Source organism: Crocodylus porosus, unplaced genomic scaffold (assembly GCF_001723895.1).
Source record: "Crocodylus porosus isolate Cpor-Errol unplaced genomic scaffold, CroPor_comp1, whole genome shotgun sequence".
In the NCBI taxonomy this organism is placed as follows: Eukaryota; Metazoa; Chordata; order Crocodylia; family Crocodylidae; genus Crocodylus; species Crocodylus porosus.
In genome coordinates, this window is record NW_017728925.1 from 12,832,016 (window position 1) to 12,853,054 (window position 21,039).

Consider the following 21,039-nt stretch of genomic DNA (forward strand, 5'->3'; position numbering starts at 1 on the left):
TCTCCCCACCACCGTGCCTGGGCACTTCCTTTTCTCACCTGACCACTTTTTAGACTCTGCTGGATCTCTTCCAATCCCCTTTGAAGTCATGAGGACAAACTTGACTGGCTCTGACAGGCTCCCCCCAACTGGTGGTGCAAGTGCCTGCCCTGGGGATCTTTAAAAAAAACACCACTTGGCCCCCGGGGGTCTGTCCTGCCTACGCACGATATGGCCCCTCATGACTGTGAGTCTTGATTCCCCTCCTCTGCTGACACTTGATGTCCGAGGGGTCGAGGTCAGCGTGGTATGGCCGGGCGATGGAGCGCGGGAGAATATCGCAATGTTCCTGCTAATAAAAAAGCATCTTCGTTAGTCGCTTCTTGAACTTTCTCAGTTTTTTTTATCCCCCAAAAATCTATGTAAAGCACCTTTAAGTTGCTTCTTGAACTTGCTTGGATTTTTTAATCCACAAAACAGCTATTAAAAACTTCTTTGGTTGCATCTTGAACTTTTTTTTATCCCCCAAAAATCTATTTGATTTGTGTCTAATGAAGGAAAACCAGCACAACAGATCTCTTTTCTCCATGGCATGCGTGTAGCTGCGGCAAAAATGCACAAAGTCAGCAAGTCAAAAAAATGCACATTTAAGGTCTAACCAAGTTAAACACAAGTGGAACAGATGGTAAAATTCTGGCTGGTTCTTGAAATGACGACTATAGAAGTTTCTAATGTTTGGATTGAAATAGTGTGGAATAAACTCAAATGCAGCGACAGTATTGTTAAAGCAGATTAATATGCAAGGCAGAGATGGCTGTATAGATTCTTGTACAGCTGGCTATTTGTCCTGATGGGGTGTTTCTGGGTATTAAGGGAATATATACTACTAAGAATACATACTACTAAGAATACAGCAGGTCTGAGTGTTTCTTTGCCAGTAGTGTCATCTCTGGCAGGATGGCTACCAGCAGGAGTAATTTGGATACGTTAAGTTAGATGGCTCAGTATAGTTGAGCATCTCAACCAGTTCATTTGTAACAAATACCCTTTAAGTACCTACTTAGGGAAGGCGATTTTGAAAACGGTCTCTTGAATGTAGCAGACAACTATATAGCAAGACACAGTGTCTGGTAAACTCAGAGTAACAAGGGATAAGAGTTCAGCAGCGAGGGTAAAAGTCTTCAGTACACTTAATTACTTCTAAAATGGGATGAATCTTTTAGAAGAAGACCTACTGTACAGCAAACTAATTGCTCTACTGTAGAGCAAACAAGAATTTAGCCAAGTTGCCAAGCTATATAAAATGACAATGGTACCATCAAGCTTTATCTGGAAAATGCTAAAAGTGCTATGCATGGTTATAGGTGGCCAAGTTATAACCAGTTACCTGTTTTTCAAGTAGTGTTACTGTCTGTACTGGTGCCTTTTCACAAGAGAGCAAGAATTAAAAGATGCCTGAAGTCTCAGTCTGGTTTTGTGATTGTGACTGATTCTCAGATCATGGTTAAGGCACATTGGCAGAACAGTGTCAAGAAGCTTGCACCTCTGCTGCTTGACCCGTTTTGTGGTTAATCAACAGCACTTTGGTTAGCAGGCCCAGCAGTATTTTAATGTGATCAGCTGCTCTGCAAGATGCCAAGAGAATTTTACATCACAAAATGTAACTATTTGGCTGCTTTAATAAGATGGGTTTCATGTATTAAATAAAATATATTCTGTTAAGCATATAAAGAGCTAGCTACATAACAGCTGCGTAAAAACTGAGGGACTAAAGGGGAAGAGATGAATGAAGTGAAGGTTTTACATTAATCTTTTGGTTTAATAGCTTTAGAAGACTGTTGTAAGCATTGGCTTGTGTCAGACTGGAACAGGAAGTGTCATATACAGAAGTCCACTGATTACAGCTTCCTTGCAGTAATAGAAATTTCAGGTCCTGCCAGTATGAAAACACTTTATTTATGCACGGCTTTTACTTAATATGCTAGAAGAAAGCAATCATTGGATAACAGGCCCTGCAGAGTAGGAGCATGATTTTTCCAAACCAGAAGGAAAGGTCATTTAAACTTTATGCATGCAATTTTTCCTACAAATTCAGTCAAGTGGTGCCCCAAAAAAACCTAGTTTGGAGACTTGCTTGTCATTTGTAGAGCAAATGGGATGTAAAGGACGGGTTAGATTAAAGAATTGTCTCCACAAACTTCTCTAGCTACAGAGTTCATTTATCCTGTGAAGGGTGACACCAAGTACTGGAGAATGATTGACGTTCAGATCTGAGCCTTTTATACAGCATAAAGCTCTTCAATTCTTCCAGCGTTCCCTAATGGGCAGAAGATATAGAGTTATTAAGTTGTGTGCATTGACAGTATTGAAATGTTTTTATAGAAATACATACTCTTTTTCAGGTTGGTCCCAAAAAGGAGGTTGCAGAATGTAAGGAAAAGTTTGCCAGCTCTAAGGATCCAACAGTTAGTCAAACGTTTATGCTAGATAGAGTATTCAACCCCGAAGGAAAGTCACTAACATCAATGCGAGGATTCAAATATTCAAGCTGGTCTCCTTTGGGCTGTGACGCTAATGGAAGATGTCTACTAGCAGCTTTAACGATGGACAATAGACTGACTATTCACGCTAACCTTAACAGACTGCAGTGGGTGCAGCTAGTTGATCTGACAGAAGTTTATGGGGAGCGTCTTTGTGAAAGCAAGTACAGAATTTCTAAGACCGAGGCACCCCAAGGTGATCTAGGGGACTTCTCTGAATTTCAGAGAAGGCACAGCATGCAGACTCCAGTGCGTATGGAGTGGTCAGGTATCTGCACCACCCAGCAGGTGAAACATAACAACGAATGCCGAGACGTTGGTAGCGTGCTCCTAGCAGTACTCTTTGAAAATGGTAACATTGCAGTTTGGCAGTTTCAACTTCCTTTTGTGGGTAAGGAATCCATCACTTCTTGCAATACCATAGAGTCTGGAATAAATTCCCCTAGTGTCTTGTCCTGGTGGGAATATGAACACAACAACCGAAAGATGAGTGGACTCATAGTAGGGAGTGCTTTTGGACCTGTTAAAATCCTTCCCGTCAATCTAAAAGCAGTTAAAGGTTACTTTACACTCAGGCAACCAGTTGTCTTGTGGCAAGAAATGGACCAATTGCCAGTGCATAGTATCAGATGTATTCCTCTTTATCATCCTTACCAGAAATGTAGCTGTAGCTTAGTGGTGGCTGCAAGAGGATCATATGTGTTTTGGTGTCTTCTCCTGATATCCAAAGCAAGCCTGAATGTTCACAATTCCCATGTGACAGGGCTTCACTCTTTGCCAATTGTATCTATGACTGCAGATAAACAGAATGGCACAGTATATACGTGCTCAAGTGACGGAAAGGTAAGGCAGCTGATTCCCATCTTCACAGATGTTGCATTAAAGTTTGAGCACCAGCTGATTAAGCTATCAGAAGTGTTTGGCTCTGTGAGGACTCATGGGATAGCTGTAAGCCCATGTGGTGCATACTTAGCAGTTATCACAACAGAGGGTATGACAAATGGCCTTCACCCTGTTAATAAAAACTATCAAGTTCAGTTTGTAACTCTTAAAACTTTTGAGGAGGCAGCCGCTCAGCTCTTGGAATCTTCTGTTCAAAATCTTTTCAGGCAAGTGGACCTGACGGACCTTGTGCGCTGGAAGATTTTGAAGGATAAGCACATCCCTCAGTTCTTACAAGAAGCCTTGGATAAAAAGATTGAGAGTTGCGGATCCACTTACTTCTGGCGCTTTAAGCTGTTTCTTCTGAGGATTTTGTACCAGTCGATGCAAAAGACTCCTTCAGAAGTCATGTGGAAGCCTTCACATGAGGATGCAAAAATCTTGATTTCCGATTCCCCTGGCATAGGCAGCACTGAAGATGATCAGCAAGAAGAAGGAACTTCTAAACAGATCAGCAAGCAGAGCTTGGGTGATGTGAGCAGGGGCATGGACACGGAGGACCTGGCAGATGACTCTCTTCCTCAGTCAACTGATGCAGGAGGCCGGGAGCCAATGGAAGAAAAGCTTCTAGAAATACAGGCACAAATTGAGGCAGTAGAAATGCACTTGACACGGGAGCACATGAAACGGGTGTTGGGAGAAGTCTACCTCCACACATGGATTACAGAGAACACCAGTATTCCAACCAGAGGAGTCTGTGATTTCTTAATGTCTGACGAAAGCTATGATGACAGGACAGCACGAGTAAGTGCACGTAAATGTTTTTGAGCCCCCCCCCCCCCCAGCTCACTGTTTTTGTTCACTTTTAAACTTAGGGGGTGGAGGATAAAGGGTTGAAATGAGATGCTGCTTGGCAAGAGGGATAAGGCAGGGAGATAAGGTGTCTGCCCTTGCAGCTTAGCATGATGGGTGGGATGACGGTACAGACCTTGAAGTTTGGGTTCAGGCAGAGTAGAGTAAGCCATGCTTAAAATTTCTTCAAGGTTTGGGGTGGGGGTGTGGAAATCTATTGTTCTTTGTTAATGATGGAAAGACCATATGGTTAAAGATACTATTAAATATTGTCTGTAAACCAAAAAAGGAGAAGGAATTTCCTCCAAATGAGAGGCAGTTAAGTCTTGCAGTTCTTATTCTTCAGAATTTCTGTTAATAGCTCTTGAAAATGTAATGCAGTTCTTACTGGTAATAGTCACTGCTCAGTTTAAGAGAGACAATTTGCATCTTTGAAACAGTACTCACTGCCTGAGCCTCCCACCATATATATCCCTTCCTAATGTGTAAAAGAAACCCCATCATTTGACATTAATGTTGCACTGCAAACGCAATCCTTGCCCCAGCAAAAGCAGCGCCCAACTCAGTAATCCCAAGAACTGTCGGTTATGATCCTTACAGCTGTGCATAGAGAGGCTATGCTGTATTCTGTAGTAACTGAATCCTTCCATCATTTAGCCTCTTGAAGTAAACAAACCGACCAATCAACCCTTAAACTGCTTTTGGAGAAGCCGAGGTAGCTTCCATTACAGAAACTGAGCTTTTCAATGCCAGGCCTGTAGGCAACCAGGCTGCAGCCCTGTAGCCTTTAATACTTTGCCAAAGAATTACCATCTCACAACTGTGTTCTGAAGTGCTGCGCATTGGAAAAGCCTGAGCAGTTGCCCTTCACACCTCATACACAGACTCATTTCTTTTTGCAGTGGGTAAAGCATGACTCTTGAATACAGTTTGTATGAACTTTTGTTAATCACGACTGCTGTCACTGCCTAAGATATTCAGTATAAAACCATGGCCTATGATTTATATAGATCATGCACTATGTCAAATATAAATAAAAAAGAGTGACATGGTCATAAATTTGACCCATGTGTTTTAAGTTTAACAGAATGGCTACATATTTTTTAGAGAGAAAGTGATTGCTAAAATAAAATTGTCAGACTTCTAAATAATAAATGGGATTTTAAACACCTCTATTCTTAAAGGCATAAGATTACTTTAAAAAAAAATCCCTTTTGTATATGGCATTTGATGTTCTCTAGGATGATATAATACACTGATCCCAAGTTCAGTTTCCCTTTTCAGACAGCCTAATTACCCAGACTACTGGTTACTTTTAAACAAAGTTTGTATTCCTTCCAGCACTGCAGGGCTTTAAGGCAGTTAGATCCATGATGAATGTGTGGAAAGACTAATCATTCCATTGCTTTTTTTATTTGAATCCAGTTAGATGCCTAAAGTTCTGCTTTTTTTTCCCTGAAATCATAATATCCTATGAGATGTTTCCACCTTTCAGCGGCAGCTGTCTTGCTATAAACGATGCTGACTGCTGTGTGTTCCCAGGTGCTGATTGGGCATATCTTAAAGAAAATGAACAAACAGACTTTCCCAGAGCACTGCAGCTTGTGTAAAGAGATCCTGCCATTCACAGATCGCAAGCAGGCAGTCTGCTGCAATGGACATATTTGGCTCAGGTAATCTGTTCTTAAGAAGGTTGTTTTGAATGAGTAGAAGGCATGCAAGTAGCAAGAGAAATACGTTCTTGTAGCATGAAAGAGTAAGAGCCATGAAATATGCTGTGCATGCCACAGTGAAGACAAGACAGCAGAGCAGTCAGGGCAAAGGAGAATGTACCAGATACTTTTAAGGGGTGAGTTAAGGGACATTTGACAGAGGTAGGCCAAAATTTGACTTTTTTTTTTTTGGTTTAAAGGAAAAAAAATGCTCCAGTGCTCTTAGTTTTCCCACTGTCACTCCTCCCCCACAATGCAAAGAAAGTGGGGAGGGAAATGCTAGCCCAAACTTCTCTCCAGCTTGTCTGTTGGCTAAAATTGTAAAGCCAGTAATGAAGCATTTCAGGCACCTCTCAACATTTATGCTTTGAAATGTACCGTTATAGGCATCTGCATGTGTGTATTATAAGGCACTCAAATTCAGGGCAGCCTTTCTAAGCCAGCTTGGTACAGTTACATATGTGCCTTTATATTGAATGTTAACTCATTTTGAAGAACTGCTGACTTAACTAGGAACAGGTAATCAGCAGGATTGGCCCAAATGCTGCCTTTACTTCCCCAGCTCCCCAGCAGCACGGGCATTAACTGAGCAGAATTCAGCCCTCTGTCATAAAGCATACAAGTGGGAACTCAGTTTTGATGATGCAATCTGCCACCTTTTCAGGTGCTTTTTAACCTACCAGTCCTGCCAGAGTTTGGTATACAGAAGGTGTTTGCTTCATGACAGCATTGCACGACATCCAACCCCAGAAGGTGAGCTACTTCCGTGGCTTGAAAGGGCAAGACAAGATAGCATGTTCTGGCTCTGTAAAGGCATAGATCATGTTCAGCAGCTTGCTGTTATTTGGGGGAGTTATCAAATGCAGTAGAAATGTTCAGCTCTTTATGGTGCTCCATTGCAGATTATGCCTCGTTTGCACAGTTTAATTAGAATATGGTAATTGGGAAAAGTGATGTGTAAGTACATATTGAACTTTAAATATGAGCCAAGTACACATGCAGTCTGTGCTGGAGTGTTACAGCAGGCAGCTGATTAGTACTAATATAATTAGATTTCTGTGCGTGCACAAATTGCTTGCCCAGTCTTACAGATGCTGTGTCGTTGACTCCTGTTGATTTAAATGGAAGGTCACTCAGCCTAGTGCAGGGTGAGATGGTGAATGGTCATTGTCTTGCCTAAGTAGTGTAGCAGAGGGAAGGAACAAATCAACTTTTTGATTTTGTGCTTTCATACTCTTCTGCTGAGCAAGATAAATACTTCAACAGCGTGTTGTTAGAACCCAGACACTTTCAGGCCTGGGTTTTGACCTTCATGCTTAGCTTGAATTGTGGTCCCAGATGACTCAAAGATATACATTTTTATATGTTCTATTACCAATTTAAAAAGCATTTACAGGATAGGATGCTGAAATATTTTTTTTAAAATGCAGTGAACTGAGTGTTTAGCAGCACCATCCGTTAGGAAGGATATGATTTTTTTGCCTGTTTCACTAATGCACTTATCTGTAGAACTATTGCAGTCTTAAAGGGCTAGGTACTCCCTTCCCACAAGCCTGCAGAGTCTCCAGTTTCTAGCGAGATGTGATCAAATACAGATAACACAGTTCTGGAAAAGTGTTGCTGGTTGCCTAGTTCTTTTTTGTTTGTTTTCTACCCTAGAAGTAAAAAGAAACACAAACCACATACTGCAGTACATCAGATTTAAAACTTCAGCCTAAAGACAGAAAAAAACACTTAAGTTATGACAGGATCATCCTTTAAATGTTTCCCATGCTGTATATGCATAGCTGATTTGTCTGTCCACAGTGTGCAGCTAGATAGGTGCTGCTGCTGTGGAGACAGCTTCAGCCTGAACTTTGCCTCCTGCAGACATGAAGTTTAAACTAGCATTGTTTTAAGTTTCACAGATTAGTCGCGTATACCCTTCATTCTGATCCTTCAAGTACTCATGAAAGATATCTGTCAGAGCTTAGCTTCCCAGGATTTCTTATTTTGTTCAGTGAAGTGACATCAAGCCAAGTATTCATCTAAATTGTTGGATTCTCTTTCCTCCAACTCATGCTTTTAAACTACTGCTTTTCTCATTTACAGACCCTGAGTGGATCAAGAGGTTATTGCAAGGACCTTGTACTTTCTGTGATTCTCCTGTGTTCTAGACAACAGCTGTGGGACGCTTGAGAAGGCATTTTCTCTGCTGCGTAACACTCCCTTCAGTCTGGAAGGAGAAAAAGGAGCAGGAGCGCACACACTGTTGGAGGGGAAAAAGACACTCTCCTTAACCGTGTAAATAGGACATTGGAAGGCCAAGCAGCTCACAGTCCAGAGCCCTATTTCATACTCCAGAAGCAGGAGTACATCTTCTAGGGAGTGTCTGGCACAGGGGTTTGACAAAGCAATGTTGAGACAACCAGAGCTCCCATTACAGCATCAGCACTTGATTTGGGCACCTTTCCTTTCACTGAAAGAGGTCTGAAATATTGTAAGCATGCAGCCTGACCTACCCTGTCTGTGTGGAAACCAGATGCTTTCCTCCTGGCATGTGGAGTGCTGGAGGTGCTTACTAAAGCCTTGGTGGGTAGAGAAGGCGTCAGCCTGCAGTGCCTCTTTGTTTGCTCTTAATGAGCAGTGGCACTTACTGTACCACCAAATATTAAACTTTCAGAAAGAATGCGTGGTTCTAATACATTTCTTGTTGAGTGATGTGCATGCCACTTAAGTCAGCCATTCCATTAGGTGTCTTGCTGCATATCTACCAAAAGAGTTCCCAGTGTCTTTCCTAGAATAGTTTTCAGGTATTTGCAGTTAACAAGCTGAAATTGGCTGTTAGTGCCAAATACATTCCAGGAAGTTTTACATGCCAATAGTTATGTAAACTGAATTAGCACTTGTCTATTCTGCGTAATAAGGCACAAACCGAAACCGAATATCCGGTGCTCTTAAATCTCCCGTCCCTGCCACTTCTTCTCTCATTTCTAGTTTACCAATTTTGTGCCAACATCTATGCCTTTCAGTTAACTTCACCCTCTGCCTGTCGGAACCACACTCTCCCTCATTGTGACCAAGCAACCCGGCTGTTTCTTCTTCCAACTGGACTGTGAGTCTCCTCAAAAACATTGCAATAATTTAGTGTGCAAGCAAGGAGTCACTTTTACTGGTCACCTGTTCTTGTCATGAAAGCACTAACTCAAAAGGAAAATGACTGACTGCCATACTGAAAGCTTTGTAAGGAGTCAGAGGCTGTTCATTCCAAGTCAGGGGATGGATGAGCGATTACCTAGGGCAGCCAGCAGCATGCCTGTGAAGGAACATGCTCAAACCTGTGGTTAACATAGCCGCTCACTCATAGGAAAAGTGGCCTTCATATCATTGGGACCCAGTTCATGCAGGGCACCTTTCCTTTTTAACTTCTGCAGTGCTAGAGGCATGAGGTTTCCAACATGAGTATGACTCTAGAGTTAGGTCAGATCTGGTTTGGTTAAGAACCATCCCCCCCCAATAATCCAAACTTTTATGCAGATCTTCACTTCCTCCTTAAAAATGCCAGCTCACTAGATGCTCCCCACATATAAAAAGGCAACTGAAAACCCTTTATGGAAGTCCCGACTTCTGACTAGATGCACGAATGCTTTCATAAGCAGTTGAAAACAGCAAGGAATAATTAAGATGTTATCCAATACATATATAAATGGGTGCTTAAGTTTCCTTCAGTTACTGGCTGTGCATAGTGTCTTCACACTCCTTGACCGCTCACTAGGAATAGACATTACTCTGCTAATGTTCAGACAAACTAGCTGCTCTGAGTTCAGTACTCCATACATAGGGCATGATAGTGCTTCTACAATAGACAATAGTACTAATATTGTACCAGAGATGAAAATGATAAAGCACAGATGCACTTGTAAAAAAAATCACCATAGCCTTGTTTGTAAATATCCCTGGAAGTGAGACCATCCTTCTATGAAAAAAAATATTTGGAGCTTTTTTTTCATTGTGCATTAGACTGAACTGACTTTCATGCTTTTATCACAAAAAGAATTTGTAGATCCCAGTGGCAGGCACTTGGCAAAGCAAGACATTTGAATTAGAGCCAAGTGGAATGGTCAGAATTGCTTGGCACCTACCCTTGTCACTGAGGCTGGTACAGCAGCTATGGCAGCTGTAAGGTTCCTCTCTGTGAGGGAGTGTGTATGCATCGACGTGGACTCAAATTGGATGCAGTCATGTTCCAGGCTGGGCAGGGCAGAGTGATTTTGCAAAATACAGTGTGTACAGACTTGTAAAAGCCAACCTGACTTTATGGCCAGTGAGTGTTCTCTTGTTCTTTCAAAGGGACCTCAACAAGGGAAAGGGTTAAGGAAGTTTTCCAAAGACACTCCAAAGTCCAACTTGGATGGCAGGCTGGAGATGTATTAAATCTTTGATCTGCATACTGGTCCACCAAAACATATTTAGGTCTGGCAGATGAGAAGGTACTAGATGATCACTTTCTAATTAGTTTTACTTCGGTTCTACTATAACGCTTTATGGCAGTTGTTCTTTCAGACAGTTCCATGTAGAAGCTAGCATTCCAGGCTGTTTTCAGCATTGAAAGCTACCGAGACTAAGATATCAAGGTAATGGACACTCAAATAAAAGTCAACAAGGTTGGTTGTATATTAAGGCAATAGGGATGGTGGCAAGTTAGCTCCTTTTGTGCTGTGTTTGGCCAGTCAAAAGGTATTGAGGTATAAAGCCATCATTTTTGCATGCTCTTTTGTAGTTTTATCCAATTTGAAAAATAGGACAGAGTTTCAGACAAGGCTAGTTTAGGCTGTGTTTTGGTCATGCTGGATTTTCCCCATCTCTCTCTAGACCTGTCATCCTCCTCGGGCCGCTTTCTCCAGCAACACAGCGTGGACCTGCCAAGTGATATCTATTCTAAGACTGGAGTTCGTCTTGCTACTTTAAGAAGTGGAAAGCCTGAGGAGACTGTACCAGCGCCCTAAGCTCCTGTTCCATAGATGCGGGGAGTGGAGTAGGGTCTTAGCTTAAAATACATAGTGGAAGACAGGCCTGAACACAAGTACAAGAGAAAAAATTCTTGCTCTAACCCAAAAGGGTGCAATATCCTATAGCCATCTTTGGTTTGCCATACCCAAGGTGCTAATTAGGTTTGCTTTCTTATACCAGTGAGGAAGAAAAATAGTAATGCATTTGATGCAGTAATTGTACAGAAAGGCTAATGCACCTTACTCTTGTTTGCTACTTCCAAATTACATGCGACAACAGCACCTATAGTCATGACTGTCTTTCTAGAATAATGGATGCTCAGACTGTGGGGGAAGCTTACTGAAATCTTGCCCAGAAGTTCAGAATATAGCTTCCTTTATCTTGACCTTTCCCTAGGAGTCTGCACTGGTCTGAGGGAGACCAGGGTAGTTTGGGTTTTTGGGAGAGACTTAAGAACATCTCCTTATCCACTGGAAGATTTTTCTGTTGACCTGCAGTGAATGCAGAGTGAGCACTGTGTGGCTTGCTGCTCTTGCTGTGCAGCTTTGCTTTGGTACGTGTCACCTCAGAGGATTGCTCTGGAACCCTCCTGTGATGAAAGTGCACATACACAGCAGAGCATATGTTCTGCAAGTGTGAAATCAGGGCAGGTCTCTGCTGTGCTGTAATCTGGATGTGGTTACCAGTGGAGGTGGACTCTTTACTGCTTCCACCTGACCCACTAGAACAGTGGTTCTTAACCTTTCTGAGCCCACAGCACATGGCCTCCAGAAATCAGAAGCAAAGCAGGGCAGTAAGTTAAGCCAGGCTTAGCACCACCTGAATATGACTCCATTGCTTTGTCTTAAGGAGCAAGGAGGTTCAGAGCTGGTGAGGGTAATTGCACAGCATTATCAGTGTTGGCTCAAGTCAGCATCATTCAGCATTACCCAAGCTAGCTCTGCACGGGTTACCTCCCCAGCCTGGGAGCTGGTGCTGAACCCAGGCTAATTAGCAACATCTCAGCAGAAGGCAGCTACGCTGAACCCCATGTGGGAAGTACAGGTAGCTTGCATGGGGCTTTGCAGCAGCTCAGCAAGGCGCTCATCTCATGGGTTCTCCACCAATGCTTGTACCTATCCTTGTGGCCCAACTGGGTTTACAGAAGTGCCCACTAGTTAAAAACCATGGTACTAGGAACACAGAGACTAGGATATGGGTCCCACAGTAACATTAATCCTCAAGGGCAGGCTGCAGCTGCCCCAGAGAGACTGAGACAGGTTGCAGGGGACATGGAAAATTGAAGTTTTCCCTGCAGCTGTTTCCTTCCCCCACCACCCTGCTCTCTTGGAAGCCTCAGTTACCACCCACCCCTGACCAGAACAATGGATGTTAGTGCCTACAAAACACAGGTCTAGGGGCTTTTTTCCTTGGAATTTAACTTCTTAAACTAGGCTGCTGTTGAACATACACTCTGATACCGGTACCGAATGCCGTATGTTTTATGGGAAACTCAGAGTCAAGTGAAGTTTAACGTTTCAGGGCTGGGAGAGAAACTAAGCTGCTGCTGTTGTACTGACTTTAAAATACACTAGAGGTGATGACAAAGGCTGAGTTCAAGCCGTCTGCTCTCCATTTAGGGATCATTAGCTGCAGATGTTCCCTATTCTCTACTCAATTTAACTTGTCATTATCCTTGACAAGAAACAGTTTCTTACACCATTTAGAAAAGCTGGTGCACGTGCTGAGGTCTATCCATGACCCTAATTTTGTGGGGTTGGTACGAATCCCAACATCTTTGTGTTTTCATTGAAGCTTTTTTCCAAGCCTCCCTCTGCCAGTAGTTTCAGGTATTCTTTTATGTTATGCCAGTTTAATGTACACTAGAAATGACTCTGTATTGGAATAGTATAGCAGGCTGATGAAACACAGAGTAATATATTCATACTGAAGTAAGGCAAGCAGGAGAATAGGAGTGAGAAGAGAAATGCAAGCTGCCATGTGGATTAGCAGAACAGCTTCTGCAGGCACAGCAGCTCCAGATGTGCAGTAACTTGGTGTAAGCCTCTTTGTTGGCTGCCAAAGCAGTCTTCCCTGTGCCGTGGGGAAAGCACAGAGTGGTGCTGACTGGCCCATGGGGGTCCCAGCCTTCCCTCCTGAGCCTGGGCTTTTGGATGCAGGCGCAGTGAAACTCACTCATAGCCCAGCCCAGCCTCAGCCAGGAGATGAGGATTTAATATGGGCAGGCTCATAATTTAGAAACCATGGCACTTAAACCACAGTATTTATTTCAAAAGGAGCCCAATTTTGTGTCCCTTCTGTAAGACAAGTGTATCCCCATTTGTTTCTAGAGGAGAGAGATTAATGGTTACTACCAAGGCACATCCAATAAATATTTCCTTGTGTTTCTCAAACTAAGAATTTCCCCAGGGGTTTAAGTATCAGAATAACTTTAGTTGTAATGAAAGAAAGTGATAACACACTGAGCATAAGGAGCCCTTGACAGGAAATAGTACAATGTAAATGTTGATAGTTCCAGTAGAGGGTTGACAGGCCTATTTTTTTTTTAACCTTTAAAACTTCCATATCACTTTTGTGCAATTATTCTTCATATCACAGGGAGTTGGTTGGCACAAGAGATGAATATCCTAAACACAGCCCTTCCCTTGTCACTGGATCTGATAGGGTCCACATGCGTATTTTGGCAAACTGGAATTTAACGTAGGTACAACTTCATGACGGCTTTGGCTGCCTGGCCCCTCTACTATGTAGCCTTGGTAGAGAGGTCGAGGAAAGTTAGCTCTTTTCTTTAGGAGTACAAGTGGGGAGAATGATACTGCCCAAATATAAATACTTAAAAAGCACTTTTTTTTTTTTTTTTTTTTAAAGAGGCTCAGAGAAAATTCCCTGCATATAAGGCATACAGAAGTAATCCCATCTTGTTCATGACTGGCTGTAGAGTTGGCATCTTCTCTTTACTTCTGCTATCCTACCTTCTCTCCATGGAGCAGCCAGGCACATGAAGAGGCAATACCTGAGGTCTGGTATTCCAAATTGAGCAGCGGTAATGAGTTTGTATTTTATCTACTAGCTTTCACCGTCTTCATTCAGAGTTTCAGTTGCCCCTTCATTCTGGGAGCTACCTCTGGCTTGGATCAGATGTTAGGGTAGACTTGCACCATATATTTTACACGCACACACACTTTGGTTACTCTATATAGCATGAGCTTTTGTGAGCTTCAACTTATAAAATCTGGTGCTATGTATCTACTTCACTTAGTCTATGAGGTGCAAATCTGTCCTGCATTCTGCTGGTCTTCAGATTAACACAGCTACCTACATCTCAGATCAGGTGCTTTCCAGAGAATAGAAAATGGGGGGTGTTAGCTGTCTTACAGCTAAGAACTTGGCCTATATTTTTATGTATTTTATTTATTTATTTTGCAGCTGGGGCTGGGAATCATGAGTGCCCATCCTTCCAGAAAGGTGGAAGTCAGAGACAGGACCTAAATATTTTGGAAGTAAAATAGATTTGTAGTTAATTATAATTAACTACAGCAGTGGTCCCCAAACTTTTTTGACCATGCACCCCTATCAGTAAAAATTTTTTGAGCATGCACCCCCAATATATGTATATTTATACAAATAGAAGTTCTAATATTTTTTCCTGCACCCCAGTGGATCGTCTCATGCACCCCACTTTGGAGACCACTGAACTACAGGGTAGCTCCTGTTGTTGGCTCTCCCCCTGCAGTCACTCCATTGTATGGCATCTCAGATCTGATATAAATGCACAGGATCAAGTGTTTTCAGTCAGACCAGCTTGAAGATGGAATCTTGTCCTGGTTTTCAGGTAAAATGGGAGGCCCCACTTCACCACTGGTGAGGAAAAGCCTCAAGCTCCATTTAGGATGCCAGAGTCAAGTGGAAAGAGCAAATACAACCCAGGCTAGTTCCTTTCTTTAATCATACAGCTGTGTACTCCAACATAGCATCTGCATATAACTCTAGCAAAGGGCCACACATGTATATCTTCATTACAACTACAGCCATGACCTGTACTAATCCTAATGTGTGTTCAGCTTTCAACTGTACAAAATGTGTGACTATTTTTACACAGGAGATGTTCCCAGACCCTCCATGAGAGATTGAATATTGATCCTGTTTTCTGGAAAAAAAAAAAAAAAAGAGAGAAGAGAGACATGGGGCTTTTCACTATTTTTTACTGTGATGCCAAAATTTTACTTTTCCAAAGCTCTGAAACCCCTGCTGCATTGGATCTGGCATATGCGAGCTCACTGCGTCACTCCCGATTCTGTGCAAAAAGTGAGTTGCTTTCATTGTTGCAATGCAGCCACCCTCAAGGACGTTCATGGCACACATTTACTAGTATGGATTACACTACCAACCAGGGCTGGAAGTGAAGGATTTCTCTGTTATCTTAGACTTCAGTGGGATAATCGACAACAGTACTGGAATTGGGAGTTTCCTAATTATAAGAGACTTAAGTCCTGCTGTCACTTGGAGGTGATGACAAGGGGTCACATTAACCCTGGGCCATTTTTATTTAACACTATTGCCAGGTAGCCAGCCCTAAAGAAGAGTCAAGAGCCATCCAGTGGAAGGCTTCAGTGAGCTGGTATTTGAATTAATCTGGCAATCTAATAGATCTTCTCATGCCTGAGGCCTTTTTGAACTAGGTTTTTGGGCTAGGAAGGTTTTCCCTGGGAGGCCACTCAGCTGCCAGGCTGAAAGGAAGGGCATTTGTTTTGGTGGTTTTTTTAAATCCCTTCCATTTCCAGATTTCCCGCACATTTCAGATTTGGTTGGTGGGAGGGTCCGACAAAGTTGCTGTGAATATTGATGCTGTATATATGGCGGTTTTTGTAAACGTGAAGCAAACTTGGATAATGTGTTTTGTATACTGCGACAGTAGCATTGTAACCCTCCTCCCCTTTTTTAATTCTAAATAAACAAACAAACACGAGCCCTTCTCATATTGCCTGTGTGTTGCAAGGGGGGAGACTGGGTGGGGGAAGGAGCATGGGCCACCAAAAAGAGTGGGAGAAAGTTTAACGCCCACAGTTCTCTGGAATGAGGCTTCGCCACATGGCAGTATCATCCTTGCCTTTCCAATACTATGTGGGCAGGTTTTTTTTTTTTTTTTACTACACACAGCAACACTGGGAGCTTTGCAAGAGCAGGATACAGACCCCACATAAAAATCAAACCAGCCCCAAAACAATATGTGAAAGATCTTGCTCTTTACAGAGGATGTGGGAAGGGTGAATTGCTAGGCCAAGAACCTGGCCAGATGCTCAGCTCTTCCAGAAGGAGTTTGTACAGGTAGTACGTGTAGGCAACACTCCCATGTATCAAGGGTTTTATTCCTCGCTGGCCTCCTATCTGCTTAAGGTTAAGGGATGAAAGTTTTCAAATTTAGTGGCCTGTTTCCTTGTTCTGAGTAGCAGGACCATTCTTGCACTAGAGTTTAGGTGCAACAGAGTGCAATCACAATCACAAGGACAGAAAATCCAAGCACAAAAAATCCTACTACCAAGTAAATCCGTAGCAAAAGATTGTTTTTAGTCTTTCAGGGCACCAGCTCAAAATAGAGAGTTGCGGGTATATGTGGAAGTCTTGTAAATGCCTCTGATTTTTTAGGCAGACAAGGTTCTTTGGGGAAATCTAATGTTTTATTAGACCAACTCAAAATCTAATAAAAGATAAATATTGGATTTACCCAAAGAACCTTGTCTGCCTACGTCCTTAGACCAACAGGGCTACAACTTACACCCTGATTTTTTTTTTTTAAGCATTCAGAAAAATCAGCCATGCAATCTGTACACATTCCCATTTCATTTAGCTTCCCATAAATTCAAAGCCTAACTCTGAAGACTTTGGCTCGTGCCTGATGGCTGGTCATGTTTAATAGCTGCAAAAGCAGTGGATGCTTGGTTTGTATCTTAGGGGGAAGGAAAGATGGGAAGACAAGATGATACTTCGAAAAAACGCCTGCCTGACCTTGCAACATCCAGAACATAAATTGGCCGTGGCAACAACCTTTATCTTTTGCTCACCTACATTTCCCTGGACTGTTTTATAAATGCACAGGTTTTCCACAGACTCAGCTTGGTTGGTGCTGATAATGAATATCCTCCCTTCTCACTGAAGTTGTTGCGAACTTTTTGGGAGGTTCAGTAGCTGTCTAAACCCCTTGCAGTTCTCTGAAATCAGACGAACTGGAAGTGGAATCTAGGGCCCTACTGCCTCGCCACCTAATGCCAACTCTTTCTACTAACAGCTTTGCTTTGAACAGGACCAGAAAGTCCCTCTCCCTTTTAAGTACCTCCCTCTAGATCTGTCTTGCCTCTTAGATGTGGATTGCTCTACCATTTCCGGGAATAGCCAAGCTTGGTCTCCCTCTATTTACATATAAATAAGGGTTTAACTTTCACAAGGTGGCATGGTGGAACTGCAGGGAGGGGAGGGATATTAGCAAGTGGAGGAGACTTCAGCTTTGTAGTCCACTGGACTGATTTTACATTCTGTCAGCTTGACAATCAGTTAAAATAAATGAATAGCTTGAATGTCAATATAAAAAAAAAAGAAAGACAGAACTTCATGCTGCCACCTTCAAGTATGGCCCTCTCTCCTGCTCCTAACTCAGTAAATATCTCCTTTGAGGTTGACAAGTCTGCTGTAAAACCAATTAGAAAGTGGCTCGCATGTGAAGGAGACTCATCTGCTCTCAGCAACAGGAGAAGTAAACAGAAACCAGAAAGGTAGAGAGATGGTTTTTGGTCCCCTACGTGGGGAAAAGTCTAACAGAAAACACTTGTTAAGCTTATAAAGAACCAAGAATTCTAGATGTAGTAAATGAAAGACACTCTATCCACTTCCAGATATGCAGGTGTGAGGATATTAGCTCTGTTGGCAGCTCCGTAGTTCAGGGATGCATTGAGGTGTTGTAGTTAAAGCCAGGATTTAAGTTTCATTATGCACAACTTCTTATAAAGAGGACACTAAGCCTGTAATCTTATTTTCTCACTCACTATCACCCGTGCTTAGGCTAAGTATCTGCTCCCGTAATCGGATCTGCTCGAGTGGAGCCCTGTGCCCAGCCAGGCTCCCAAAGTAAAAAAAACAAAAACAAAAACAAAAACCCCAACAACAAACAATCGAGGCTGCCAACACTGGTTTTATCGTGCCAGAATTGTATTGTCATTGCTTAGCCAAAGGGATCCTTGCCATTTCATCTGATTGCAGGCCCATAGTTGCATTGCTCACCTGTGAGATTGGTGGGAAAGAGGTTCCCCTTGTTGTGTGGGTAGCTGCTGCTATTCTTACTTACGAGCTGCTTCATGAGCTATCTTTGTTTTCCAGGGTAAAACCACCCTACCCTGTAGCTAGTGCACATTTGTGAGGCGATGCAATGAACTCCAGTGCCCTCAACTTTGTTCAAAGTGAACGCAAGACAAACAGATGCTCCCGTACCGCAACCAGAAATCTGCTGAATCTGACTGGTGGAGAGGAATCCCAAACCACTCTTCCCCCACAATTAATAGCAAGTTGAAAGAACCGCCTAGTCTTCAGACTGTCTGAGTACACATCGAACAGATGCATCTCTCTGCCTATCAACCAGGGCTTTCCAAATGACAAACCTCTCAGTTGCAGTGAGCATTAAGAAGTATCCTGGAGACATACTCAAGCCTACACAAAGCAACAGCGGAGAGAACAGGAAGAGAGTCCCGAGTCCTGGTTGTGCTGTTCTTTGGTTACAAGGGATGTGAAGGGCTACCGAACAAAGGAATCCCTTACCTATACATGAATAAGATAACCTGATGCATTTTTCCTGTCCTCCCCTCCTAAATTACCCGTCTGTAAGGAGGAGAGAGGAAAAAAAAACATAATTAATATCCAATTAAGGAAAGCTCTAAGGCCAACAGTTATCAAACTGTGTCCAGTTGTAACACCTGCTCTTGGGCTCTGCCCCAAGTACTAGCTAACAACTGGATTTCTGCTGAGCTCAGGACCTGACAAGGTATCGTAACCTCTGATTTGGAAATTGCAATGTCAGGTTCTGCTTCTGCTAGTACTTGCAGGCACAGATAAGCAGTTTAAGGTCAGGGCCCCAGTTTGATCCTATGCAATGCCAACCACGTCCAGCTGCACCTGTGGGAAGTGTGCCTGGGTTGCAAGAAGCTGTCTCCAGACTGAATCTATTGTCTCAACAGAGCTGCAAGGAAGACTCATCCCAACAACAGCCTTCAGAGGAAGGGGGGGGGAACCTGGAAGTTTCTCTTTCTCGTTTTCTTTTAAGTTTTGCAGTTTCAACAGCATCTTCTAAATACCCACCTGTTCACCTTAACCTTCCATACTAGCACCCAGCACTTCAGAAACAGCATTTCACACCCCCATAATCAGGATAAAGACCTGTTTCTCTAGAGGTTATTTCTTCTGAAGGGCCTGGGGGTCCCCTGTGGACACAGGAACAAGACCCCTGCTTGCAGACAGGCACCTTTATCTTACTGAGCAAAGCGATGAAGGCGCTTACAGAAGTTTGGAAACCAACTGGACCACCTCATTCTTCTACACAATGACATCACTAGCAGCCAAGCACATGCAGGGTGCACCACCACCTCTGAACAGGCCTCTCCACAAAGCATCTGAGGAATGCAACCCAGGGAAACAAGGCTGATATTTCAGAGCCGGATGTGTGTTGTGAAATAAGTGAAGTCCCTTCCCTGCTGTGCTGCTACCTTCTCCTCTTTACCTTGTTTTTCTCGTTGCTTAATGTTTGTTTTTGCCAGAATCAAATGCTAATAAAAAATAATAATAATAATACAATTAAAAAAAAAAATATCAAGCATCGCTTCCAAATTGGTTTTGAAGCATCGTCTTCCAATTATAAGGGCCTAATTCCTTCTCCCATCCACTGAACCTTTTTGGTATTAACAGGCTTTACTATGCAAAGTGATGCAAGGGGCTGTTTCATTTACAGTAATTAAATGAATGTCAATTGTTTTAGTTGTTTCCAAGGGACAGTTCTACAAGAGTATTAGCATGTTCTGCTAACCCTTACGATCTGCACTTCAGGCCCGCTGCAAACCCTTGGGGGTTGACCACTGACCTGAGACTCCATGCACAGACATGCCAAGTGCATTTCAATGAGATGAGCTCTTTTTCTCAGTTTCTATGGAACCAGCAGAGCGGAACTAATATAGCATCCGCATATAGATGAAAGAATGGAGAGGAAAAAGGGCTTTACAGCTAAATTAATTAAGCAGATGTACCTGTCTAATTAAAGACGCACTGTCCCTTTTGTACCCATGCCGCAGTGCAAACAGTATTTAAATACATTCTCAACCCATTTCATCTATCAAAATATTTAGTAGAACACTCAAATGGAGGTGATATTAGCACGGCGAGTTCCCCATGTATTATTAATAGACGAGCGTCCAATTATGCACGGACGCTACAGTGGATCTTTATAGCCGCTGCAGAAACACAGCTGCCCAAGTCACATTTGTAACGGGAACAGATGCAAAGGCTCAGCCATAAGGGAAGGTCCTGCAGTCAGGCCCCAGCACCGTGAAAGAAACTACAGCAACTATTAAATCTGGAATTTCCTGGCATCAAATCCACAAGGGACTCCAGCCCTGCCGGTGCCAGGTTTTGCTTTCTTAGATTCCAACTGCAAAGCCTTCAGCTGAGTGTCTCAATGTTGCCCAAGAGATTTGGATGCCCAGTTTGCATTCATTTTAAGCTGCTGGGAGGCTCTGAAATTTTCAGCCTTAAACTCTGATTATCAGAATCCCAAATATCCCCACTACCGTAGTATCCCCTGGGCTATTTGGATAGAAAGGGCCTTGGTTAATACATTCTGCAGCTGTGGGGAGAGGAGTTTTCAGGCGCTCTTCTGCCGGTTTGGGCAAAATCTTGCACAAACGCGCTCATAGACAGTCACAATATTACAGCAGCTTCTTCAGAGGGATCTGGAAGAGGCAGAAAAGGTCTGGGGAACAGGGATTGTTAGGGGACAGCATGGCAGCGTAATGGGTTTCTTGCCATACTGTCTAGAGAGCCAAGCTCCAGTAGGAAAA

At 42.9% G+C, this 21,039-nt stretch overlaps 1 protein-coding gene across 1 annotated transcript; it reads left to right on the forward strand.

The window, feature by feature from the left end:
* Positions 1–2,351: 2,351 nt before the first annotated feature.
* GTF3C4 (general transcription factor IIIC subunit 4) lies at positions 2,352–13,825 on the forward strand. Its single transcript, XM_019540849.1, has 4 exons — positions 2,352–4,205; positions 5,796–5,926; positions 6,630–6,718; positions 8,057–13,825. The coding sequence occupies exons 1-4, from the start codon at positions 2,460–2,462 to the stop codon at positions 8,119–8,121; spliced, it is 2,031 nt and encodes a 676-aa protein (XP_019396394.1). The 5' UTR covers positions 2,352–2,459; the 3' UTR covers positions 8,122–13,825.
* Positions 13,826–21,039: the final 7,214 nt, after the last annotated feature.

Bases quoted from the DNA above. Each gene is read 5' to 3' on its own strand.
- GTF3C4 (XM_019540849.1), top strand. From the start codon at position 2,460: ATGCTAGATAGAGTATTCAACCCCGAAGGAAAGTCACTAACATCAATG. The intron at 4,206-5,795 runs GTAAGTGCACGT...GTGTGTTCCCAG, and splicing joins ATGATGACAGGACAGCACGA to GTGCTGATTGGGCATATCTT. The intron at 5,927-6,629 runs GTAATCTGTTCT...CCACCTTTTCAG, and splicing joins AATGGACATATTTGGCTCAG to GTGCTTTTTAACCTACCAGT.